The 27,836-nt window shown below is 41.3% G+C and overlaps 3 protein-coding genes across 4 annotated transcripts; 2 read left to right on the forward strand and 1 right to left on the reverse strand.

The window, feature by feature from the left end:
* The first annotated feature begins 256 nt into the window (after positions 1–256).
* Positions 257–11,122, forward strand: lhx6a (LIM homeobox 6a). 2 transcript variants are annotated; one of them, XM_079582974.1, is made up of 9 exons: positions 257–648; positions 1,401–1,472; positions 1,828–2,010; positions 3,079–3,200; positions 9,067–9,287; positions 9,428–9,528; positions 9,614–9,709; positions 9,946–10,120; positions 10,192–11,122. In XM_079582974.1, exons 1-9 carry the CDS (start codon positions 571–573, stop codon positions 10,269–10,271), a joined length of 1,128 nt encoding a protein of 375 aa, XP_079439100.1. In that variant the 5' UTR covers positions 257–570; the 3' UTR covers positions 10,272–11,122. The 2 variants fall into 2 exon arrangements, with proteins under 2 accessions (XP_079439100.1, XP_079439101.1); XM_079582975.1 differs by lacking the exon at positions 1,401–1,472.
* Positions 11,123–11,852: 730 nt separating this feature from the next.
* On the reverse strand, positions 11,853–17,696 carry morn5 (MORN repeat containing 5). The gene is made up of 5 exons (XM_079582980.1): positions 17,563–17,696; positions 16,828–16,975; positions 16,202–16,313; positions 15,417–15,548; positions 11,853–11,970 (listed from the first exon to the last, which is right to left on the reverse strand). The coding sequence occupies exons 1-5, from the start codon at positions 17,607–17,609 to the stop codon at positions 11,876–11,878; spliced, it is 534 nt and encodes a 177-aa protein (XP_079439106.1). The 5' UTR covers positions 17,610–17,696; the 3' UTR covers positions 11,853–11,875.
* A 196-nt stretch (positions 17,697–17,892) lies between these two features.
* Positions 17,893–22,121, forward strand: ndufa8 (NADH:ubiquinone oxidoreductase subunit A8). The gene is made up of 4 exons (XM_079551971.1): positions 17,893–18,082; positions 18,380–18,543; positions 19,435–19,600; positions 21,790–22,121. Exons 1-4 carry the CDS (start codon positions 18,035–18,037, stop codon positions 21,925–21,927), a joined length of 516 nt encoding a protein of 171 aa, XP_079408097.1. The 5' UTR covers positions 17,893–18,034; the 3' UTR covers positions 21,928–22,121.
* Positions 22,122–27,836: the final 5,715 nt, after the last annotated feature.

Consider the following 27,836-nt stretch of genomic DNA (forward strand, 5'->3'; position numbering starts at 1 on the left):
TACATAACTGCGCACTACATAAATTTCCCTCCTATTTCGAAAGTTGTGTGGCATAATCTATATCCCACAGTACATGAAAGGTTATATCGAACATCACTTTTCCCTTTTTTTTTTAGAGAGAGAGAATAGGTTTTCTACGGCGCTGCAGTCCCAGCGCGCGCGTGTCCGCCCTTCTCGCGCATATCACCCTGCGTGTTGGGTTCACCCTCCCCTTCTTCCTAAATCACCCTCAAACTTTCACTGCACAGCCCCGCGCAGAGCAGAAGAACACTCTGCGCTGCGCACGACAGTATCAGCGACTGCGTCCCGACTTCATCTTCATACTAAATATCGCGCCGGCTGCCAAACTCCATTTGATTCACATCTTTTGGAGGAGGAACAGAGTGGGAGACCATATGCGCCACGGCTCTGCCCCTTCACACCGAGCAACTGCGGGTCAGCGGTCAGAGCGGCAGAGGCTGACTGAACTGGATCCATGCGAGCTTTGGATGTAGCTACACGTTTTGACACAGTTCGTTGTCTCTTCGTCGCGATCCGAAGTGTGGACACGGTACGAGGCTCCGGGGGTACATGTACTGGAAAAATGAAGCGCTGTCCCCTCTCTCAGAGGGAAGTAAGATTTTGTCTGAGGGAATTCCCACAAAACAGGTACGCTTTTCATTTTACGCATAGTGCTTTGATTCAATGGGTTATACATTCAACCGTTTTGTGTCCACGTAGATGTGTGAAATTGCTGTTAATATATGGGATGCCAAAATGGCATAGCCCAACCCTTAATAAAGCTCAAGAGTTGGCTAGTTTGTGCGCGCGGGCCTGCTCAGTTCAGCTTGCGTAAAGTCCATGGCGCAGCTGTGTGCCTCTGTCGCTAAAAACAGCTCAGCCCAGTGACTGAAATGTTCCGTGTCCCCAAAGTCCAGGAACCTCTCCGCTCGCCAGTTTTGTTTTGTTTGTTGCTGTTGTTGTTTCATCCTTTAGATCGCCTGAACCTAATAGTCTGTTTTTCTTTCTGCAATCGCTTATTGGTCTCGAGCTACAATCTCTCCCTCGCAGGCATTAAAACTCTAATTTGCAATTCTTCTTGTGACCCATTTTGTTCCCTTGATTGGCAGCTGAAATTGACACTATAGGTTCCTCTTATCCTCTGCGTTTGGAGAAAGTAACACCCCCCTCACACACACACACACACACACACATGCACGCACACACATACGCACACTTGCTTTGAATTGCAGTGAGGACAGTTATTGTGACACGCTGAGGGTAGAGAAGAAAGAAAAAAAAACAGTCCATTATTAAATAGATTCCTTTAAACGTTCCTTTTCGCGAGCACCGGGACTTATAGCCGAGCTGACGCGATGCAGCACCGAGAGACGCTATGCTCACCGCGCGCTGTCGCCTAGGTGATCTGCGTCGAGCACCAGGGCACACCGGGATTCTCGCGCCGCGTCACGAAGCCCAAGCACGCGCCAATGGTGAGATCTCTATGCTGTTTGCCGAGAGCTAAACGCCACTTTCATTTAGTGACGAAAGAAACAAAAAATGCTGTCCGAATTTTGGATTTAAAAAAAAAAAAATGTCCATGTCATCCATCAATTCACTAGAGCTCTCCCCTTTAGCCTGTATCGTTATGCCCACGAAGACGGCCCGAATAATGTCGTTTAATATTATGGAAAGGGAACTGTCTATATCTTTATCATTGTCTTGCATGACAATGGTGATCTCCAGTCTTCATTTGCCGCAGAGCCTATGAAGACTGGTCATTTTGTTTCTTCATTTATTAGACCTCCTGATTTTGTGTTTTGTTCACGGACTGTCCCCTTGGTGCAGTCGCACTCGGACGCAGAGTCACAGCAGTCCAATATGGAGCGAGAGGACACGCGCTCGTCCCCCAGCACGCCGTCCACGCCGTCCGTGTGCTCGCCCACGTCTACGGCCAGCTCCGTGCCGTCAACGGGGAAGAATGTGTGCGCCAGCTGCGGCCTCGAGATCCTCGACCGATACTTGCTGAAGGTGAGTGCACGAGGGTTCAGGGGATTATAGACACGCTGATAGTTTGCACAAAATGAAAAGAAGTCAAATCGAATCAGAAGCATGCAGAATAATAGCCTATGCTTTGATTCAAGGTTACAAATTAACAAATGAGCATTAACCAAATCACAAGCAAATGCAAAATAGTTGCGGTCAGATGTAGCCCATGCACACTCACAAATAGGCAAAAGATAATAATAATAAAAAAAATATTATGCTAGGATACTATTTTATTTTATTTTATCTTGTGTCGTTTCGTTTCATTTAATTTAATTTAATTATTTTTGGCTATTTACAATTATCCTATTATTATTTGGCTCTATAGGCTACTTGATCACACATTTATTTATTGGACATGATCTGGCTGCAGACCTGAAGAGCGGCCGGGCCGGGGTGGCAGGCCTATTTGTGAAGGCTATGTCAAAGCAAGCCCGGGCACTAAAGAAAGACTAGGTTTGAGACAGACATAACACGGATGTTTGGGTTTCAGTGGCCTCACGCCGGAGAAGTCGCGTGCGCTCTCATAGGGCCATACCCCTCCATTTGGTAGTTTACCGCCTAAGAAAAAAAACGCCTAAAATACACAGGGCTGACGTGTTGTGTTGTTAAATCACATGGGTATATAGACTGTGATTTCAATCGAATAGATGGAACAGAAGAAAACGCTTGAATGAAAGGAGAAAAAAACGCATATGGTTTCTTCTTATTTTCTTTTTTTTTTCTGGTTTTATTTTCTTCTTTTTTTGGCCGTTTTTTTCCCATTTCCGCCGTTCATTATTATTGATATGATTATGATGATTATTATTATTATTGTTCTATCTATTGTTGTTATGTTGTGTTTAGCTTTTTTCTTAATTTATATGTGTAGCCTATAGTCTAGTTAATCTGATCTTTATTTTATCTATTTCCGCTTTCAATTTGAAGTGCTTAGCTTCAGTTTAAGGCTCAATGAGAGTACATTTAAATAGGCTACCGATGGAAAAACGAGAAAACTTAGTGTAGGCTAATTATTGTGCTATTACCAAAACTGTGCTGTGTGCGTGTGCGCAGGTGAACAACCTCATATGGCACGTGCGCTGCCTGGAGTGCTCGGTGTGCAGGACGTCGCTGCGTCAACACAGCAGCTGTTACATCAAGAACAAGGAGATCTTCTGTAAAATGGATTATTTCAGGTAGGGTAAGTCTGACTGACGCACGTTTCCTCAACAGACAGCACGCACATTCTCACACGCTCGCGCGCGCGCTCAGCATCATGCGGGCCCCGGGCGGCCTCGCGCTCCTCTCAAGTCTTTCATCGAGCCCAACAGGCTGTAACAAAATGTCGTAAAGCTCCAACACTGTTTTGACTCTGAATCCACGGACAGTTCACAGCATGAGAATAGAAGGTTGTCGCAGCAGCTGTAGCTTCTGTAAAGGCAGCTTTACAAATACAAGGACACAGGCTAATAATGCACCACGTGCCACATGAGCTAGCTTATTTCCTATTCACGTAATGAACGTAAATCAGCGGAAATACTGAGGGAATGACCTTTAATCCGTTGAAAGCAGCGAGCAACAGACATAAATCTTAAATATCGGATAACAGGGTGTATTCCTTTAGGTTTATTCAGCCTACGCCTTTTCAGGGAGCGGAACAGGCCATACTTTTGTTTTTGTTTGTTTTTTACTACTACCCCTACTTCTACTATAACTACTACTATTACTATTATTTGTATTATTATTATTATTATTATTATTATTATTGTTATTGTTATTATTATTATTATTATTACGTTATTTAGTTTGATTTTTTTTTAAATATTTGAAAAGCAAAATATTGCATTCAATGAAGATTTGTATTTGCTACTTTAAAACGTATATGCAGGATAATTAGAGCTGCTGTTTGGCGTTTCTCTTTTCCAACTAGTCTTATATATTATTGTACATATCGATATATATTTAGCTTCTTGATTAATAGTTCTCATTTAAATTGTGAGGAAAAGCGCACACACAATAATCATGCTGAGTGCATGACTCTGTCCCATCAATCTGGATTTTTGTGTTTTAGTTGGGCTTAGGAGGCCTTCAGTGAAGCGTAGACCGTGCAAAAGTATGTTGATGGTTTCCAACTGAACTCTTTGCCTGTTCATTTGAATAAGAGACAGGAGTATAATATGGGATTTAAGCAGTAATCCAGGACTAAATTTGCTCAGACACTTTGCTGTTTAGCTTTGCAAACCACACGTAAATTTAATTTGTGTGCAAAGAGTGTGTGTGTGTCGCGGCACATGGAGACAGAGCGTCGAGGGTGTGCAGGCAACTCAAGAGTGTACGCCTCAATAAATTAACAATAGATTATTCTGCGTAAAGTGAATTGTCACAACCGAAACGAGGCAATAAAAAGATGGTCATGAAATTAATTGGGTGAGTTTTCGATGCATGGATACAGTCAGGCTGTCAGTGTGGGGCGCTTACTCACAATGGTGTTATTGTAATTGGCTGGTGTGGCGCTTGAGGTTAAACTGGGTTCACTCAGAAACCCAGAAAATGTGTAATGAAATTTTGATTGCTGAATATTTGACGTGGACAGATTCCTATTGAGGCCTCTATAAATCTGAATCCAATCCTCTTGTTTATAATCACCAGCAATTAGACATCCTCCATTGCTCCATAGATTAATAACATATTCAGAGTCTTTGTAACACCAAGAAAAGAAAACAGTGAATATTTAAATAATAAGAAATGAATAAAATCTTTAAAATGATCAGCATAAACAGCTACATTTAATCTCAGTGGCTCATATTGCAATAACACAGACAAACACACACTCAGGTCTCTGTTTATTTATCCTATGCATGGCCCAGATGTAGCTGTCCGTCAGTTTCACAGTTTCTTCCTAAAATTATATTCCTGAGCTGGGCCTGTGGTTCACGTGGGCCTTCACTTGATTAAAGTCTCTGCCTCTGAACATGCTGAATATGCTGAACATCATCACATCCATTTTGGCTGAATGAATGAGGTATACATGGTGAAGACACAGCGGTTAGCACTCAAGCGTCACAGCAAAAGGGTCCTAGGTTTGATTCCTGGATCAGGTGCAGGTGTGTAGTTTGCATGTTGCAGAACACTCTTGAAACAGAGATTCTGAGTCTGACGGCAGTAGCTCGGTTAGTAGTAGTAGCTTGGTGAGTGGAGCTGCACGGTGTCCCACATGGGCAGAACTATTCGGTCATTTTACATTCAGCCGTCCAGTACATTTACCTGTCAAAATAGGCTAGCCTATTATAGCCTATTAGGAAATGAGGCGGCAGATAAAGCAATTTACCTGTCAAGATAGCTGTCGGTTGGAAATATGGATTAAAAAGTCAAAAAGTACACGTGTTGTGCCACTGTTCTTAAGTTATGTAATATTATGCAAAACAAAAAAATGGTTCTTTTCCACGACAAATCAAAATATACTTTTAGCTACACTATGGCAAAGCAGTTCAGCTTGATGGAACACTGGTCATTTTACAGTATAATTGGAGGGTTAGTGGCTGGTGCAGACTGTCATCGTGTCCTTGGGCAAGAGAGTGAGAGAGTGGTGAGTGTTCTACCAAAAAGCGACACCAAGAGTGGAGTGAATGCATATTGACTGCAGTGTAGCACACTAAGAGGCTTGATATGTAAGTAAACAATAATAACTATGTGTGGATTTATAGTGTAGTTATTGTGTTTCCTGGCAGCCTAACTGACTGACTTAAGTTCATCTGGCTGCCTTACTTCGAGATGTTTTCTTTGTGTCAACTTCTCATCTGGAGCTGGACTGACAGCTGCTCTAATGGGGTGTAATAGCAGCAAATCAGAACGGGTTTCCCTCTGAATGCATGTGCATTTGTTGGGGGAGGGGTGAGGCGGACGAGGAGGTCGAGGTAGGGGACAAAGAGTGAGTTGAGCCTCTTAGTTATATTAGGGCTTGGGAGCCCGCCCATGCACACGTATTCACGTAAAGCATCTGCGTAGGGCCCGAAACATCGCCCACCGCTCACTGCATGGGCCACACAGGAAGCAGAGGCTGCATTAATCAGGAGCGCCACTGTAAACGGAGTCCATGTGAAGCTCTCACAATATAAGTGTGTTTCACTCCAATAAGAATCTATAGCAGGCTGCTCTTTCTGTTTGAAGACGTGACAGAGACATGATGCCCTGGTGTGAACCGCCAAACACATTTTACATCAATTCTATTGCTATGAAAGACGTGCATAAAATGGGCCAAGGACATAACGTACTCAGGGTAAATGAGGCGTAGCTGTCAATGTCTGTAATATGGATTGTTAATGAATTGATTAATTAATTATTAAAAAAATACTCATGTGTAATAAATAATCCATGTATTCACTACTCAACTCCCATTTAAACATCACACACTTACAAACGTATCTGAATCACCTCTCGTGGTTTATCATTTGTACCTTTGACGTCCTTTCTAACACGATCCCTTCCATTTGTGGGACTTCTGATCTCTGCAGGGAGGGTCAGCTGCCAGTTTAAGAACACACCTAAATGCCATTTATCTGCATTGTAGTAAAAAAAGGATAGTGTTTGCACCTTTACACAGTTACTGTCCACAGCCCAAAATGCATCTCAGTCCAGACATGAAAAAGTAGAGAAATGCTTGGCAGAAGGTTTGCTGTGTTTTCAGAAATAATAATGGTGTAGCCTGTTAAGAACAAAAACACTACAATACTAATGTGGATTGATTTAAATTGTAACACAAGCCGATAACTCAGTGGCTTCTTTAAGTGCCCAATGTCCATCCAGTGCCTCAAAACCACACCCTCAATACTGGGAGTCTCTTAGGAGAGATGAATAAAGGTTAGTAATCTCTCAGCGCTTCAGAAATAATCCAGAGGACATGTAGATCCTCAAGCCAATCTTTCAGTGGCAGGTGAAACAGTGTTGGAACAGATAGATAGAGGATAAAGGAGCAGTCTGTGGTGTAGGCTTTTCATCCCGGGGATGATATAGGGGCTGAAAGGATTGACATCACTCCAAAGTAAACACCAGGTTTTTGGTCAACTCCCAAATCGAGATATGAAAATAGAGGGCAGAGCGAGGGAGGGGTCAGGAGCGCTACAAGAGGGGATGATGATTTGCTGTTTTTCTGGATTCTGTCTCCGAGCATGAAACTGACAAGCTGTCATGCTACATTAGCCGCAATGTTCCACAATGTTTTCCTCTCTACTGTCGGACCAGACAGGAATTCTCCATAACATTCTAACTGAAGTAACCCAGAGTCCATTTGTCTCCAGAATGGCTTTATTGGGTCATAAGAAGCTTTTTAGATTGTACAACAACATGCTGTGTAAGTGCAATTTGATTTCAAGGTCAAGGTCGAGTTGAAAAGCAGAAACAATAATAGCTGATATGTTTTTATAGTGGTCGTCCAATGTGCATTTTCACATTAGAAAAACAAGCATGCCAAAGCTTTTGGAGATCTTAGGACTATCGTAAGCTTTCATCTGACAGAGAGGAATGGAGTGCACTGAGACTTTGCCCTCATGCTCTCCTGCACGCACTCGTGTTGTCATTGATGTTCTCTGCCATTTTCCTGGGCACTACACTCACAAACACACACACACACTCCTCCTGAGCTCAACCTCCACTGCTCGTGCTATCTTACTCTTGTTTTATTGAGCTAGACATAATGCATGATCTTAACCTGCACAGAAAAACTATAAGGAGGAGGAGGGGGGGGTCTTTAGTTTGTTTACTGTAGGATTTTCATTAACACCTTCATAGGGGATACTATCAAGACAAAAAACAAAATGTAAATGCCACATGGACAGGCCTGTGATCACATAGTGTACTTCTGAACAGAGGAATTTAAATGCAAAATATATACAAATTAAATGATAGATTGATACATGTTATTTCTGATCCCACACGTCCAGGTGCAGTGATTCAAGTAAACTAGATTTAAGAGGATTTAATCACGGAGGGACTTTGTGATTATTACACAAAAGTAGCCGTTAAAACACTGCTAATACAAGCATATATTTATTTCCTCCAATCACATTTATCTGGTTTTGAGAATGAACTCAAAGCAAAACTGATGCGACAGCGGTGCAGATGGTAGAGCGGGTCGTCTCATGATCGGAAGGTCAGGGGTTCGAATCCCGGCTCCTGCAGGTGCACACTGTCATGGTGTCCTTGGGCAAGACACTTCCCCCACCTTGCCTCCAGTGTCTGTGCACATCGGGGCATGAATGAGAGTGTGAATGGTTCCTTGCTGTAAAGCGCTTTGAGTGCTTAATGTAAAGCGCTATATAAGTTGAGACCATTTACCACTTACCGTGAAAATTATATGGAGGGTCTGACAGAGTTCGGCCCCTCCATATAATTGGTTTGCATTTTCATTTTCAAGCTATTAAAACCACCACGCTCTCTTCTCAAGGTGCATCAGGTGGTTTAAGTTTAGATGCGGTCTGACCTCACTGTTGCTATCGGTTACAGCGGGGCGATTGTGAAGTCATCCAAGTCTTTCTTCATCTTTGGTTTACCGTGTGTTGGTGTGAGTGTGTACATGTCAGGGCCTTCACGCATCAAGCAGGAAATTGCAGGTGTTGGTTTGTTTGTGTTCGAGGCTCAGCTTGCAGCCACAGTCAGGGTTCTTTTCTGAAGGCCATATCCTCCTCCAGGGATTCTTCCATAAAAACGTAACATTTTGTCAAGAGCTTAAGTTTAAAAATCCAGTCCAAGGACCAGAGCGCTATACTCCTGCGGCTTTGAATTGTTCAAGATCAGGGTTATTGGAAATTTTGAACATGTTTTTTTGTCGGCCTAGAAGAGATCATTTAGTTTATCTTTGGTGATGCATTTAAGACATGGTTTTATACCCTGTTTAGACATAGCTAAGTCCAATTCAGGTCTATTTGTTTAGTCCTGATTTTATATTGATCTGTTGGCCTGGTGGTACGTGGACGGTCCAATATTTTCTGTAAATGCTACTTGATGTGAGAAGTTTGAAAACCTCTGCTCTAATCCCCTTGCTCTCCTGCCTTTGTTTCTGTTTTGCAGTAGGTTTGGTACTAAATGTGCCCGTTGTGGTCGTCAGATTTATGCCAGCGACTGGGTGCGGCGTGCGAGGGGTAACGCATACCACTTGGCATGTTTCGCATGTTACTCCTGTAAGAGGCAGCTGTCTACAGGAGAGGAGTTCGGTCTTGTGGAGGAGAAGGTGCTCTGCAGGATCCATTATGACACAATGGTGGAAAACCTCAAGCGAGCAGCAGAGAGCGGTGAGTCTGACTTCCTACAACATACAGAGGCAGATTTAATGTCAAGTGCTGATGCTTTATATGCTTTTATCATAATGCAAGGCCTACATTACATTTTAGATTTAAAAGTATCATTTTTTGTGATCTTTCCTTCCCTTCAGGCAACGGCATCACTTTAGAAGGAGCCGTTCCAACAGAACAAGACAGCCAGCCCAAACCAGCCAAAAGGGCACGGACATCCTTCACAGCAGAACAGCTACAGGTCTGGTGCATATAAATACATTTTCTGCTCAACCAGTAAACCGCAAGAGAATATTTTAAAATTCTAATTTGTTCTCCTAATGCAGATTATGCAGGCACAGTTTGCCCAAGACAATAATCCAGATGCCCAAACTCTACAGAAGCTGGCAGACATGACCGGTTTAAGCAGAAGAGTCATACAGGTCTGTAAGAATGACGAACTAAAGCAATACAATACAGCACGGTGCACCCTAACCTTGATCATTCCTTATTTAGTTTTGATGGATTCGATTCTGACTTTTTAAAAATTATTATTGTTGACATTGGCTCTAAGAATTCCAAGTAGGATATTGCCGAGTCATGGAATTCAAGACTATAATTTTCAACTGCAATTTACACAATGAACTACATGAGCCGTGTTTGTGATGCGTCTTTATAGGTGTGGTTTCAAAACTGCCGAGCAAGACATAAAAAGCATACACCCCAGCATGGTGGAGCACCCCAAGGCCACCCCCAGTCAAGGATCCCATCTTCACTACCCGATGAACTGCACTACTCGCCCTTTGGGAGTCCAGACCGTGCGCGCATGGTGGCTCTCCATGGGTACATCGACAGTGAGTTTGTTTATCACACATCACGTTAAACACTATGTCAACACATGTAAACACTCCTTTATGTTCTGCAGGTCATCCTTTCTCAGTGCTGACCTCTCAAAGTCTATCTCACCAGGCCCTATCCCTGCCCCAGCTTCCTCTCAGCCGCTAGCACTTCTCCATGAAAGCAATGACCTCTGCCCCGTCCCAACCCGAACTCTGACCTGTCACTAGTAAGCGAGGGGTTGTATAGGTGTCACCATGGACAGGATCTCACTGAATTCAGTCACGGGGAGGAAAACTGAAGAATTGTCCTTACAATGTAGTCCTGGTGAGGAGCGACATATTCCACTTGCAACCACTCAATCAAATGATTGTAAAGTTTTGATACAAGTAATTGGTTGAATGGTAAGAACTGCTTTACCTGTGCAGTGTCTGCCGCTGACTTGTGGCAGTCTGAAGGAATGACAAAGGCAGCAGGATGGAAGCATTGTGCTGTTTACATTGTGAAGATAAAAAAAACGTTGAGGTAAGCGTCCTCTCTGTTTGGTCTTTGGGCAGTCATGAAGGTAATTAAATGTAAAGTGTAGCCACTTCTCTGGTGCTTTGCCTCATTTTTTCTTTCCTTTTTTTTCCCAAAGACAAAATTTGATTTTGATCCAACAATTAAAAAATAAAGAATCTGTGCCTTACATGTATCTGTTTCAGACCATCTAACTGCTAGCAATCAAAGCTCTGTATTGTTGGACAGAAATACGCATGTCAATGTTTTTTGTAAGATAATGAATCTGAGAAAGCTATTTCTGTTTGTATTATAGCTAATTTATGAATTGGCATTGTATTGGTACTGTACATTGACACATATTGAGCTTGTACATAGTCAGGCACGTATGTGTGAGAGAGATGCGTTGGCAAAGGTAAAAGACACATCTTAATGTTGTACAATGGCAGTTGTTTGAAAAGATCCGGCAAACCTCAACGTTTTATTGTATTTATTGACTGTAAATTCATGTAAAGCACTTTCCCCTGTAAATGTTCAGTTTTGTTAAAAAATATGAAAACTAAAAACTATTTGATAGACTGTCATAAATGTTTTGTGTACTGAAATGCAATAAATTAGAATGTGATGTTTCATTAGTTTTCATCAATGCATACAGTATTTAGTATATGTAGTATATAGTATAGTACATATATATATATATATATATTTACTATGTATTTGCACATCTACTCTGGCTCACAGTGGCACAGCGGTTAGTGCTCGTGCTTCACAGCTGCATGTTCTCCCCGTGTCTGCGTGGTGGTCAGAGGGAGCGCTGGCGCAGATGTGTGTAGTTGTTCTTCTGTCAGTCTATCCCAGAGGAAACTGAAGCTGCAGTGAATGAAGAACAGATCTCAGACACTACGTGAAGCGCTTTGGGTGACTTGTGTTATGTGAAAAGGGCTATACAAATAAACTTCCATTCCACCCCATGCTGAGCAAAAAGCAGAGGGGACATAGACCACCGACCGCCTCTGGCTTCCGTCCACCATCACAGTAAAACAATCATGTTTAGGAATAACTTCTGGATAAACCTAAAGAGACTTTTTCACTTAACACAAACCCAAGTGTGGGTTACCAAAACTGAATATTATATTACTCATGAATGAAAGGCCTCAAAAACATTGAAGTCATATTTCTAATGCAGCTTACAATATTGCAAATAATTAATATACACTAAATGATAAACAACAATAATACAACAACAAACTTGTCCTTACTAAGTCCTTGAGATTTTATTTTGCGAAACTGCTGACACTTTTGGTTCCAATGCATTCTTCATCCCAGGCTTTCCTACAAGTCCGCACAATCCATGCATGTTCACGGTCATCTGTTAATAGAAAAGGACATGAGGAACGCTTGACTTATACCTGTTAAGCATATCCAAATCCCAAAGCGTATTGACAAGAGAGTTTACCGCTTATGTGCCAGTGTGACATCTCATTTGAAAGCCAAAACCTTCTAGTTCCTAAAAATATGTGTAAGAAATGACATTTGACGTTCATAACCCTAATCATAACCCTAACCCCTGACCCTAACCCTATCCCGCTGATCAGGGGGAACAGCAATAGTTTAAAGTGTTGCTATTAGCATACCAAATGACTGTGGTACAAAGAAACCACAGGTCATTCTGTGTGTTAGAGGCTGACACACACTCAAATCAAGAGAAGCCTGACAATTTGGAGAAAATAACTTCTCACAGCCACTTCAGACACCTACATACAATAACTGCATGTTTTTAAAAACCAAATGGCTGCTAGAAGAGCTGATAATAAAGCAGTTTTACATTGTTCAGCAGAAACAAGAAGCTAATTGCAGGGGAAGTGAACGATCAGCATGTTCAGTGCACACGCAGCTGCACACACTTGAACGGTGCGAGCCTCTGCCCCAGGTTGCATCGCGCGTGGGTTCCCATTGTGCACACGAGCAGGTCTGCAACCCTCCGTCATTGTGTGTAATTGGCCTGTAGCACTAACAGCCTCTTCAACTTTAACTCCCACCTGATCGGGGTCATTGAACACGACGGACCATGGGCAGCTGTCACACAAGGCCCGCATCCGCCTTTGTGACATTAAACATTGAGTCATTATACTGGCCTCAGTGTTGCATAAACTCAACGCACACTGACCTCAATCAGCACGGCTCAGACGTAATGATAATTACATTGAGACAATTTGATTTTAGCTGTAATTTGAGCCTCTTCACATTGTAAAACGCCATTTACCTCAGGATTATTGTCATGTCTAATGGAGTCACTTTATGATACAGGTGGCGCCTGTCGTCAGGGAATTTGTCTGCAATCTCAGCACAACAGCAAATCATCAATTTGTCAATATACTTAAGTCATGGACCAGTTCTAGTATCCCACATAAAAAAAAAGAAATGACTAAGAACTATGAAGAGCACACATTTTATTCCTGTGAAATGGCTCAGATTCTGTATGTTTGTGATTAGTTTAATGTATTTGATTTATTTGCATCTGCACAATTCTGCATTATCACACATTCATCTGTGTCATACTGTTGATAAAACATGTGTTGTCTTTGGAGGCTGCACAGACTTCTCTGTATCAGCAGCACCACATTCAGTGATAGAGTGTGTGTTCACATGCAACAGTTGCCTTGTCAGGTCCATGTAGAACAGACACATGTCCCCAGTACTGTAACTGCATGAATATAGTAAACACCCTTTAACGTATGTGGAGCACACAAATATATGGATCATTGTACATATGAAGGCCATTTTACTGTTCAATCAAAAATTTCAGGAATGTCACAGTAAAAAAAGAAAGAAAATTGCAGCTAGTTAAGATTAGTGAAAGAAAAAAATCTGATCTAGATTTTTTTTCTTATTTAGCAAAATGGTTGCAGTGCAGTGTAACAAGGCCTATGAATAGGATTCGCCTGAAGGTCATGTTTGTGTTTAATGAACTGTAAGGTGTTGTTTAGAAAACTTTGTGCTTGATATCCATCTGGAGAACAACAGCCTGTGTGATCAAAATTTGTGGGGTGAACACAGCACCGAGAGCGTGTGGAAGCGATAATGGCATCTTGTTTAAGTCTGTTTATCTTAATCCTTAAAATACACTCAGAGGGAAAAGTGTTTCCTTCCAGTCTAATAGCAGTGATTTACACACACGCGCGCACGCACGCACACACGCGCACACACGCACGCACACACACATTAATACATACATTTATATCAGCTATCAGCTAAAATGAAGAATCAATACACTTAAGGAAATAATGCTTCTAAAATCAACTCTATCCAAAGTTTGCAGAGGAGTGACTGAGATGTTAAATGTATGTCTACGCAGTCTCAGTCAGAGGGTAAATGTGTGGTAATATTATCGGACTTTTGAATAAATGTGAGGATGGTAAGTGACAGCAGAAGTCCTGAGCTCTTGGTTCAGTGTTTTTCTTGGCGCTGGGAAGTGTCCAGTGCAGAGCCCTCACTTTGCAGACTCTCAAAAGGACACAGTTATTCCAGACATAGGAAAGAGCTGCAAACCGAACGACACATTGCCTCTTCTGCACTTTACTGCATCAGGACCATGCAAGGGCCATACATCTAACACGCAATGTTACTCTCTTTGCAAAAACATGCCTGTCCTGACATAAGCCTGAAAGTGCCAGTGTCTTTCAAATGAGAAAAGATACTGAAAGCAAGGCATGTGTTTGAAATTCCACGGGAACAACACATTTCAATACAGGTTCAGTTCCAAAAATAATAAATCTTTCTCTTGGGGAATATTAACAACTGATCCTATTGTTTTGTTCATTGGCACTGAGCCAAGAAAAGCCGTTTGTTCATGTTAGCAACAGTAACTAGGAACATGAGAGGCCAGTTTCGGCCAGAATACAGTCTCTGTTTCTCAAAAACAACATTTAAATCGAGAGGTAAAATTTCAATCATTGTTTTAGGTAAATTTGTACAAGAACTTTGTTTTTGTTTCATTGTGTAAAGCGGCTTTGGGATTCCAAAAAAGTCATCATTATTATTTATTTAAAAATAATATCATTATTACTATTATTATTACAATCATCATTATTATTATTATTATTATTATTGTTGTTGTTATTATTATTATGAGCTTGTTCTGCTCTGTTCCTGTCTGTCTGATATCCAGCAGTTTTGAGGACACCTCAGGAAGCTCCTTCCTCCCTCTGTGTGAGTAAAAGAGATGCACTATCTGGGATGGGGCTTCCTGTCCCATCACAACAACAAAGTCTTTATCCTGAAGGGAAGTCATCGGCTAATAAATCCTGTCTTCGCACCAACTGTCATAAGTGCCCTCACCCGACACGCCTTAATGCTCTTCTTAGCACAGCAAACTAACTTTGTGACATGTTTAGATGAAGACAATTTGTTTCTAATTGAATTTAGTGACAAAAATGTTTACAAAATAAACAGTCATAAGGTTTCCGATAGCCACAGTCTGTATACCATCTTCTCTAAGCCTATGAGAAGTCTCCAGCCAGAGAGGCTCATTAAACTGTAAATGATCGAACCCTTGTGCTTAAATGTAGAATTGGAGATGCTTCTTTATGGCCATAGGTTCAGGTTGAGAGCAAATAAAGCAGATTTAAATTGTGTTTATTCTAGTTTTGTGAGAAGCACTCCTGATAGCAATATTTCAACATGGAGTATAGCAGATTGTAGATAATATCATTCCTATAAGTACATTGAAGATACAGATTAATTATTATATATATTTAGTCATCTATTATTTACTGTGGTTACATTAAGTCAGAATGGTGTTTGTGATGTTCTGACCTGCATTCCTGAGAAATCTGCCTGTGTACGAGCTGACCACTCTGCTGGAGGGGTCATAGAAACCATCACCACAGTCATAACAACCATCAGGAATTACGCGTGGAGGATGACCATCAGTCAGCTGGGATTCTCCTGTGTACAGACAATTGTTCTCGAGTGAATCTTCATGTTAACAGGCACAATAAAAGTCTTAGCCCAATGTAAAAAGGAACGATATGGCAGGTTTTTATGTTTTTTTTTTTTTAAACATTACTTAGTTTGAAGACAAAGTTGTTTCTTATGCACTAAAACATAAAATGCAATGTTTACCTACGCATTCTTATGTCACATCCAATAAGGACGTGAGACAAACAACCAGGGAAAACTAGGTCAATGCTTGGGAAAATCTAAAATGAAATTGTGTGTCAATTGTCTGCGAGAGTAAATACTACGCTGACAAAAAAGACAAAGGGAGAGAGGGATATTGTACATCCAGTTACACAATGGAGATTTTTTTCACAGTTTTTTTCACTCAAAATTGGCTGTAAATACTGTTTAAAGTGGCGCTAGCCCGCAGTTAACTTTGCCCGTTAGCCTGTTAGCTTCTTCGTGATTCCATTAGTGTTTATTGGTGGCTCCTACCCGGATGAAGCAAAGTTGCAATTGTGGTCAGAGACACCAAGGGGAGATGCAAGACACCCCAATCACCCCATTAACACTTGTATTACCCCGAGAGTGACTACAAAAAGGATTTATTAAGGTAAACAAGCTACTTAGTACTGCTTTAAAATGGCAGGAAAGCTCACCTGCAGGTTTGAGTCCATTACATCTTTCAGAATAAAAGCGCCGGTCGTGACCATCACAATAGTCCCACTCCTTCTCCTGATACTGCAGTCCGTCCGCAAATGTGAAAATACCCTTGTAGAAAACCAATCGAGTCAATTATAGCCACAACAAATCTCACTTACCCACAAATGAATTGAGACAAATGCGTTGAAAATGACATACGTTGTTACATATAAACCTTAATGAATGGATTAAAAAGGTAATCCACAGCTACATCTGTTCTTTGTTTGCTAAAATACAAAATCACTTGTATGCAGGTGGAGGGAAGTCTGGGCCAAGTTTAGTCACGGTTCAAACATGCTATCGTTTCACATGAACCACTGCTAAATGGATGCCAGTAATTGAATTGATGGCTGTTGTGGCAAAAACGTGAAAGATTGCCTCAGTGTACACATGTGAGGACCATATCTTCATGCACACAAAGGAGTGAAACCTAACAACCATAGCAATATTGGTGAATAATTGCTAAAAAAGGACCAGATGTAATAAAAGCTGTGACAAATGTGAAACACACATTTGTGCACATGGATAAAGGCTATATTGTGACATCTGTGCAGGGGACACACACACACGCTGGATTACTCACCTGTTTAGTTATGCCGTTTTCCCAAGTGGCTTCATATTTACTTCCATTTGGAAAGTACAGTACTCCCTCGCCATGAAACATCCCATCTTTGGTTTCGCCCACATATTGGGTCTCAGTTGGAAAGGTATACCTTCCCTTTCCATGCATCCTGGAAGAAAAAATAATAGGTCTGCATAAAGTTGCATTTTAATATTAGACATTAAAAACATTTGCTATAGAAATTATCATGAAACTACAGACAGAGGTGGGTAGAGTAGTTAAAATATTCACTCAAGTAAGAGCAATGCTTTTTTTCTTAGGTAAAAGTAAAAAGCAATGGCCCAAGTAAGAGTAACAAAGCACTCAGAGTACTGTGAGTAACTGTTAGAGCGTAAAAGTCTGATTTATATTTCAGTCATGACATAAATTATGAGAAATAAAACATGAAATAATGTGAAAATTGTATATAACACCATCTTAAAACATATAGAAAGAAATCATTATGAAGAATTAATTAATTAAACAAAACAAAACAAAACAAAACAAAACAAAACAAAACAAGAAATACATCTTTTTTACGTGTCACATAAAGACTCACAGTAAGAGCAAGTAAGAGTACATACTTCATTTACATATTACTCAAGTAGAAGTATAAAGTAATGTATGGAAAAACTTGCTTACGCACATGTACTTAACAGAGCACTACCTACCTCTGATTACAGTTTCGTGTTACCATTAATGCAACATATTTATTACCTTCCGTATTTATATTCTCCTTCATAGCTGCTCCCAATAAACTCCATTTATTGGCTTCTCGTCTATTTCAAGATGTTACGCTGGTGCAGACAGTCTACTTCAGAAAGCTGTGTGATGTATTGTCACCATGGTAATGAGGAAACCAGGCGCTGGGAAGATAACAGAAGAATGTAACTACAGGAAAGTCAGCTTGGTGGACATATTTTAGTAGTTGGTTACTGAATAAGTGCACATGTTTGTTGAAAATGTTGAAGGCAGCTTGGATGTTTGTTTTTTATCCCCCGCAAAGGTTGGCAAAGGTTGGTTGGTAACCCCAGTCGCCCTCTACTGCGTCATCAGTACGCGACAGGCGCAGTAAACTGACCTTCCACGGGCTACGGACTCGTCTCTTGTCCTGCAGTCAGACGACATTGGATGATATTTACGCGTAGGATTTGACTTTTGGGTTGTTCTACTGCAACAAGGGACAGCCATGCCAACGCTTGACGTCCCTTCGCTACAGGAGCTAAATGTGGATGAAGTGAGTCCTTGTCAATAAAAGCGCTAGCCGTGTAGCATGCTAATGGCTGAATGTTGGAGATGCTAATGTTTGTAATCACATTGTCCAGAAGCTGCCATTTAACTGGTCAAGTGTGTTGTTGGGTTAGTGGTAGTAGTAGTAGTTGGTAGTAGTTGTGATTATGTGTAAAATAATTAAAATTGTGTTTGGAGAAAGGTTCTTGGCATTGCTATTTTTGGCAATAACCAAGTAATGTTGTGATATCAACGACCTTTTGTATGGTTCCGTCTATAATCATTGTATTGTTTTTGTGTGTAGATCAATGTTTCGTCTGCAGTGTTGAAGGCTGCTGCTCACCATTATGGCTCCCAGTGTGACAAACCCAACAAGGAGTTCATGCTTTGCCGCTGGGAAGAGAAGGACCCCAGGAAGTGTCTTGAAGAAGGAAGAAAAGTCAACGAATGTGCTCTAAACTTTTTCAGGTAATCATATTGTAGTTTTGGTTTTAATGTATTTCTTGTTTGATATGACACGGTTCCTGACAAACTGCACACATTTTGTTTTCTTTATTAGGACAAAAAGTGAACTTTGTCCCTAAATCTTGCTCACAGAGAGCAGAATTAAGACACTGCATGGCATAACACTAAACACTGTTCAATCAGTGTGTACTATATGGAAAAGACACAAAAACAGCAGTTTTCAAGAAAAGAGGAAAAAGATAAAGACAGAAGTCTCTTTGATCATCACTGATATGAAAAAATTTATCAGATATCTCGATACGATACGATATAGCTATGGGTTCGGTGAAAATAGCATTTTTCAGAAAAAGAATCTATATCGTTTATGTCTTGCTTTTTTTATATTAATATCGTGAATGTTCATGTCTCAATATCGATACGATAACGACATATATTTCAGTCCTAAAAGGTAGTACCTCAGAAAGCTGTATCTCCAAGTTATAGTGATTTCTTTCTTTTATTGGAAATATTAAATGTGATAATGTGAAACTTTTCATCTATAAATATGGCTGGTCCACACTTAAATTATTTTTGCTGTACATTATACGTTTAGAAATGTTTAAGAGGTGACTAGAGCTGTCTGCTTCTTTAGAGAGCTCACGCTTCTTTGTGATTGGTAAATGAAGTTGAGACAGAGCATGATGGAGGCCGACAAACTCAAGTAGCTGGGGAAACGTTGGTGGCATGTGTCTGTGTTTGTGCATAGAGCTGCATTAAATAAAAAAGCAAAGTATAACTTGAGAAAATTGGAGATTGTGTTACTATAACAAAATACTTGGATCACATATTGTATCTATAATTTGCACACACTGATCATTTGAATTCAACATTAATAATTACTTTATTTTGACCCAGGCAAATTAAGGGTAACTGTGCCGAGTCCTTCACCGAGTACTGGACCTGTCTGGATTACACAAACCTGGCTGAACTACGTTATTGTCGTAAACAGCAGGAGACATTTGACAACTGTGTCCTCGACAAACTAGGATGGAAGAGGCCAGAGCTTGGAGAATTGTCCAAGGTGAGTCTGCAGGAACATAACTGTACATGAAACAAGGACTCCAGCTTCATTTGTTGCATTAGCATCATTGTGCAATACTCCATGTTGAAGAGCTCTGCTACAGAGCCTTCCTGTCAGCTGTAAATTGGGATTGTTATGCACATCCCAGTCAGTTTTATTTGACCTGATTTAATTGCTAATGTGCAAGGGGATAAAGATGTACAGTCTTTACCCGCTTTATTGCCTTGCTTTATGCCAGAACAGACAGATTTCTTAGGAAAAAAATAATGACTTTAATTTAAAAAAATTAACTGGGGTGTGGATTTTATTGAGCTTAATTTCATTATGCACTATAGAAGATTATATCTAAAGCAGTGGTCTCCAATCTGTGGCATGTGTACCCATGGAGGTATGCAGGATGCCCTAGGAAAGGAAATATTATGTTTATCACAGTCTTAATAGACTCGTTTAAGCAGTACTAAGTAAGGTGTTTACCTTAATAAATCCTTTTCGTAGTCCCTGTGGGGGTAATACAAGTGTTGATGGGATGATTGGAGGGTCTTTCATCTCCCCCTGGTGTCTCTGGCCAGAAAACCATGCTTGCAACTTGACTGCCACCGGACCGGAGCAACCAATACACACTAATAGAATCATGAAGAAGAAGCTAACAGGCTCACGGGCAAAGCTAACTGTGGGCTAGCGTCACTTTACAGCCAAGTTTGAGTGAAAAAAAAAATATTTCCATTGTGAAATTGGATGTACAATATCCCTCTCTCCCTTCACATTTTCTGTCAGCGTAGCATTTACTCTCCAAGACAATTAATATAAAAATCGCAACTTGCTACAACACCTGCAGTTGCGCTTATGGCCTCTAGAGGCAAGTGTTACATAGTACTGCTTTAAAACCGCCACACTTATACGCGCTTGTACAGGCGGATGTACCTTTTAATTCTGACGGACATTTGCTTGTTCGTGACCTAAATGCCGTCCACTCCAGAACTGAACCTCAAGAGCCGCGTTGGAACCGAGTGCTTAAAACACCTTTAACTTAACTTTGTCATAAAAAGAGAGGAGCCAGTGTGCACGTCAGACTGATTGGAGACTTCGATTTGAACTGGTGTTTTACTCATTCTGATCCGAGGAGCGAGAAGAAGAAGCGTCTGCGCTGTATCGTTCCTCTGCCACACGACCCATGGCTTTGTATCTGTCACATACATTTACTTCATAAGTTGATTTGCAGCGACACGTGCAAAGCTTGTATTGTCCTGCATTTAAATTATCTTTGCGAGCTTAAACCAGCGCATTCGGATCTGTAGCTGCTGGCGCTTTGACAGCACTTCTGAGGAAGATGCAGAGGGGCAGGGCCAGAACGCAGAGTCCAAACCAGTGTCTGATATTCAGAATGATCTGATCCAATTGGACAGAGCAAAGCTCTCAGATTGACCGCAGACTGAACATTTCTATTAATATTTTTTTTATTAAGGCCTACATATTTTTAATAGCCTATTATCCAGACAAGCCCAAATTGTGTAAATGTGAACGGGTGTTCAGGGGTAACACGGCTCCAGAAAGTTTGTGAACCACTGATCTAAAGCAACTTTTTACAATGGGTGTACAGTGCTAGACATTCGCCTAAGAGGGTCACGGGACACTGAGGTGGGGGTTGAGAGATCATTTCAAGACAATATTTTTTAAAATATAGCACTATATTTAATGTAATTTTGATTGAAAGCAGTATATATATACATTTTATTTATTTATTTAGGCCAAAGAACAAAATTAACTATTCAAATAAACATTAATAAAACCAGATTTAAAATTACATTTTAAATTGTGGGGTTCTGAACTATTGATTTAGCTATTTTCGGGGTTGTGGCCTGAAAACTTTGGGGACCCCTTCCTTAGCCAAATACTAGTCATTGGCCTCTTTGTTTGATAATATGTTAAGTATTAAAAGTTTGCATTTTAAACATGTTTTTCCTCAAACTGGTAATATCATTTCTGGTTATATGCATAGGCTTTTACTTGAGTAAGCCATAACTTCATACTAGCTAATTAGTTTTTTGGTTTCTTTTAAACATAATGGGTTGGTAACATTTGAAATTGTGGCTCAGTGGCGAGTGAGTAAAACATATCCTGCCATCAGTGGAGTCGACCACAAGGAAATATAAACTAGCAACGTTTTAATAAAATTTGCCCTGTCTTTCTAGGTAACCAAAGTGGCAACCACTCGGCCCATCCCTGAAGATCCGTACCATTCAAGACCACGTCCTGAGCCCAACCCCGTCATCGAGGGTAAACTGGAGCCTGCCAAATACGGCAGCAGGTTATTCTTCTGGACCTGGTGAAATTGCAACCTGCTCTATGCGCTCTGTCCAAATATATTTGTAATTATCAGCAAACACACTGCAGTGTTTTGGGCAGATCTTTAATACTGTGTCATTGTAGGCATTGATGTCTATTTAAACATACATTTGCATCGCCTCTGTGTAAATGTAAAAAATGGACAAATCCAACAACTCATTCATATTGTAAAATAAAAAATATATAGATGATAAATCTTGAGATGTGTTAAGCTTTTTTGAATGTACATGTCGACATAAACAGCAAATTGCTGCCTTTTTTCTTAATAGTGGAAAACTTAAGGCACACTCCATCTGTGTATTGTCGAATGTCGCTGCTGTGATGAAGGCTAGGGTGAGAGGTTAAAGTTCAGGGTCACTACCTGCAGTTTATTCTGCTTCCTCTGTTCTGCCGGCCAACATCCTGCCTTTGACCTGGTCTGGAACAAAACTACGGGAGTCATTGCACTAGAGAATATTGCTGCTTGTAGACGTGCGTCTGCACATTAGCACTCTTGACCTTGAATGGAAGGTACACTGGGAGGTGGGAGACGGCTCACTGTGCCAATGAACACATGCTTTCACATACCAGCGGGAGCAGGTCAAACCAAGTGGCTACACACTATATACGAGCAAATTCAATTTATACAAAACCTAAAAACTATGTCTTCAATCATTATACTGTGCCATGTGTTGGATTTATATGGGGACACAAATCAGTTCATCAGTTCATCAGTTCATTTGCCTCAGTAAATCAACCCTGGGTTACCCACGGTCCGGGGGCCATGTACGGCCTGCCAGGCCATTTAACCCGGTCCGCTACTCATTTTTCATAACAGTAAAACTACACATTTTTTGTCATTTTCTGCCACATTTGCACGCTGCTTTGAGTAGCGGTGTGTTGACACCGTGACCATCACGTGTAGCAGATGTGTTTGCAAAGAGGATGAAATAATGACTTGCAAGACAATTTCACAAGTGCATTGATCGCTTCCTTTCCCCTTTGACTCCATTGCATTGGGAAGCGCTTTGGTGCTCTCTCCGTGATTGTTGGATGTAACAAGTAAGAGGGCCTGAAGTGGAATATATAACGATGCACACACCACCGCGCTTCCCCGCTGAGTGTCATTTACTGCACATTTTTTTCATAAAGTCAACTTGAAGCACAGCAGCTCCCACAGACAGGTGCCTGATTAGCCCTGTGTCCGCACAGCTAGGAGCGTGAGGCGTGTTGAGAATCACTGGGGTCTATTGCAGTTTACAATAGGATGCATTTGAGAAAATTTTGATCGAGTCATTGTTTGTGCGGCCTTCTGACTCGATTGAGATTTCTCATGTGGCCCCTTGTAAAAATTGATTGCCCCTCCAGCAGCTTACTGAAGTCGCAGCACTGTCCCTGGCTGTCTTCAAAAATACTGTGGGTGTGTTCTTTTTCTAGATGGAACTTTGATAGAATGCCTTATAAGTCCAAACAACTTCTTTCCCATGTCTCCTCTTATTTGTCTGGTTGTCCATTAAATATAGTGCTGCCAAAAGTAGCCATACATGTACATTAGACTCGAGTGTGCACGTCTTGGTATTTCTGTAAGACATCTCTGCCAATAGATACAGAAATCCCCTGTACATCCCCCTCTCAAGGTGTGGTCTGAACCTATAGCCGGCAAAGGAAGCGCCTGAACCAGCTTTGAGTGACCTGGACAGTGGGACAATAGAGGAGGGGACCAGGGACAAGGACAAGGGATGAATACAAGAAGACAAAAGATGACTTGTCTGAAATGACAATCCTGGAAGTGGTGTATTTTGGATGTTCATTTGCCTCAGGACTCGTGGCAGGACCATCTCCATGCGACTTACAGGAAGCAGAGGGTCATCACTGTTTGACACGGCTGCTCTGCAGGAAACATGCTCTGGCACAGGAAAGAAATACAATACAGGGCTTTCACAAAGCAACAGTCAACCTAGAGCCAGTGCGCTAAAATAATCAAACAACGGTACTTACCCCATCAATAGTACCAGTGTTCAGGTGAGGAGCAACATGTGAAAAGCCATGTTTGAAGAAGCAATATGTATGTAAAACCTAAACAAACCTGTGTGTGTGTGTATTTATTATTATTATTGTTATTTATTTAACTATAGCAAATAAATCTCATGGGCATGAAGACGTTTTCGGGCAGAGGTAGTTAAGTTTGCTTGGCAGATTGCCGATTTTTCAAAGTCATTTGATGGAGGGGCTGGGCCTCCCAGTGGTGAACAAAATTAAAAGACCGATTTCAACTAACGTTAGTATTGTACTCAATAAAAGGAGCCCCGGGGGTCCACTCCCAGGGAAAATTTCATGGGAAGGGACAATATTATGATAACAGGTATTTGATCTCAATTGTGATTTTTTTTTACATGGGAGGCCTGATGATTTCTGCTTGACGGGCAGATTTTGCCCCCAGGCCTGTTTCAGAGAAACACATGTCAAATTTGCTGTGCTTTCACAGGACATCAGCTGTACCAGCACTGCAAAGAGCCCGTGGGGGTGCACTTTATAACAAATATGAACATAGAGGTGTGTTTGATTTGCTTATGTTGGTACTCTCTCCTTTGCAGTTGTCTCTGATCCTAAGACTCAGTAATGTGTCATTGAGTGGTGCTTTGATGTCTAGTCACTTCTAATCCAGGCTTTTGAACTGCCATGCAGGTTATGTTAAGAATAAAACACACACACTCTTCAGCCAAAAGTACCACTATTACCCCTGTAACCAGCACTCATGTTTCAACATAAAGTTAGAACATACATAGTAATTTGCATGTTATTACAGTGCTATGATTTTTTTGGTCATTTTCTGTTTAGTGTCAATTAAAATAGAATAAAAAAAATCGTAGGTGATCAACTTAATTGCTGTATGATTCTTTAAAATTTCAAAATACATTTCAAATATCTATTTTTAATGCTAATTACTTAGATAGATATTTATAACAGGCAGCAGTAACATTGTAATTGAGTTCAATTGAGGTGTGTTTTTTTCTGTCTCTTCTTAAAGTAACATTTGTAAATTGGTTAGAGTAAAACGATACACCTTTGGACATGAAGAGAAGCCATATTTGTTTGGTGACAGAGGGATGACCGGGACCAGTGTTATTCATTCTTACAGGACATGCTCCAGAGACGCTCTTTCACCTCACTTCACTGCCAAATGCTTCTGAATGCTCCGCCTAAGACAACACAAGGGAACGTTGGGTGTAAATGAGAAGTGGGACATGACAGAGCAAGAGAGCTCCTGTTTCAGAGCGTGTTAATTCAGGTCTGCCACAGGGGCATACAGACAGTGGCACCAACTGACACACAAACATGCACAGTATGCACAACACTTGACAGGTATACACAAGTCGGGGACAGCTGCCAGCCAGCGCAGATACAATTACTTTTGTGATGTGCCATTAGAAGCTTGTCACACAGCTTAGTGATGGAGAGGTTGTTCTGGAGACGTGTGGGTCTGCGTGGTGGCAGTGGGGTAGTGCAGTTCCTGTGATCAGCCACTCTTGTTTTGGCATCTTCCCAAAACTTCATGCACTTCCCAAGGCTATTTACAAATCCATCGCAGGCCACTTCCTCTGTGTGCCCACATCCTACCGTCTTTCTGTTGTGTTCTTTTATACAGCAATATTGATCTATGAATCATCATTTCAATACAAATATATCATTTATGCTTGGTTACTGTTACTTCTAGCCTACCTCATGTAAACTTGCACTGCTAGCTGTTCTACACATGGTGCCTTAGATGTAATTTTTTCTTAATGCAGTGCTAAGTAACCTTTATAAATCCTTTTATTAGTCCCTCTGGGGGTGGTGCCATGCCATTAGTCCGACATCTCATTAGTCCGAAAATGTACCACTGAGCAGAGGTGCCATTAGTCCGAAATCTCTCTAAACCTGTTGTGTTGTGGATTAGAGAGCCATATACAACCACTGGCCCTAACCTTAAGGTCAGTGGACTCTTGCCTAGACCTAATTACATTTTTCAACCCCTACTCAATGGGACATTTTCGGACGACCCACTGGGGGTGATATAAGTGTTAATGGGATGATTGGGGGGTCTTTCATCTCCCCCTGGTGTCTCTGATCAGAAAACCACAATTGCAACTTCACTGCCTCCGGGTCGGAGCCACTAATACACACTAATGAAATTTCAAAGAAGAAGCTAACAGGCTAATGGGCAAAGCTAACTGCGTACTAGCACCACTTAAACAGTATTTACAGCAATGTTTGAGTGAAAAAACGTATCTTCATTGTGTTATTGGATGTACAATATCCCTCTGTCCTTTTGTCTTTTCTGTCAGCGTAGTATTTACTCTAACGGACAATTAATGAGTAAAACACATCATGCTACGACACCTGCAGAGGCGCTTATGGCCTCTAGGGGCATGAGTTACTCGGTTCTGCTTTAACAATGGCAATGAAATACTGAATCCTGAAATAATTCAAATGTAATTAGAGAGACCCCAAAGCAATTTGTATCATTTTGATTTCATCTGATTTTAATGTGTGTGTTTTTTGCAACATCAAATGTGTAGTTTACTTTATTGATCTGTTCGAAGGACAATGTGCACATGAGTCAAAATACAGACTCATGTGCATGTTCCCACAGACATAACTGAACTCTGGCGAGCAGAGAGTCAGGAAGTCTGATCACTGTTATTTCCATTCTCTGGGGCAGATATGGCCGTAATGCTGTTGTGTTTGTGGTTTCCATAGGTATAGTGGAGAATTCCTCGGTCATGCGTTCATGTAAACAGAGCTAGTTAAAAAGGACACGGGGCTCTGGGCAGCACACTGTGTCGGGGCTGCTCTGGGTGGCTCCTATCTCACAGCAGGCCAGCAGAGTCTTGAGTTTCCTACGCATGTCAAGGTGGGTTAGTCCTCTGTGTGTCGGGCTGCTCTGAAGCCACGGTGGGCGATCACTCACTGTGGCCCCTGTAGTCTTAATCTGTTGCTCCCACCTCCCATCAGCCGCTGCCTGTGCTGATGACCAAGACGAGCTCTGGCTGGATGTCAGGATGTGTCCTATTCCTCTGTCTGATTTGTGATGTGCTTTTTCCACTCGGGTCATCAGGCTGCGCTGCTCTCATGTCACCTCCAGTTTCCCCGGCCACGGAGCAAGTGGTTGGAGCTCGTGATGGCAAGGGAAATGTGTAGATACTTCTAAAGTACAGCCAGCCAAACACTGTCCTTTGTTGACTGTGTAGGATGGATTTACTGTTTGAAAACTTATCTGTAGCTTCACAAATCTAATAAACTGTCTTTCATGAGCACCGTAATGCATGCATGTACTGGACATTCAATTCTTCTCGATGGGGACATCTTAAGCCGCAGTTATTGTAGGCCAGTCTGGTCAGTGCGAGACAGAGACAGACCAGTCCTCCGTGTCCATTCACACCTCTGAACATAAATAATCTCTACACTTCCCAGTTTGGTTAGTGTTTGAACACACTTGTTTAGTTGTGCATGCAGGCTGTTTGTGAGTCCGAACTAAAATAACTTTTTGTAGAAGAAAAATAAACTGACAGGGATTTTTCCTGAAGGAAACCTTTAGTTTACTATATGACATGTTTCTTAATAGTGCTAAAGTGCTCAGTGTTCTTTAAATAAACAATATGGAGTTTTGCATAGTGGGGCATGAAAGAATGCAGGAGTCCGGCTGCCCCTCTCACACATGTCAGCAATTTGGCTGCCTTGTGTATTTTGGACGCTGAAAAAAAAGGAACATTTCAAAGTAAACGAAAGAAGGAAAGTCTTATCCGCCTGGCAGCTGCGCTCAAGACTAAATTGCTTTCAGCTGATGCGCTGCAACTCAAACTTGCTTGGGTAATGTCAAGTGATGCATTGCAATACTGAGAAAACAACACAGACAAAAAATAAATAAGACCAA

This window comes from Gobius niger, assembly GCF_951799975.1.
Source record: "Gobius niger genome assembly, chromosome: 2".
NCBI lineage: Eukaryota > Metazoa > Chordata > Actinopteri > Gobiiformes > Gobiidae > Gobius > Gobius niger.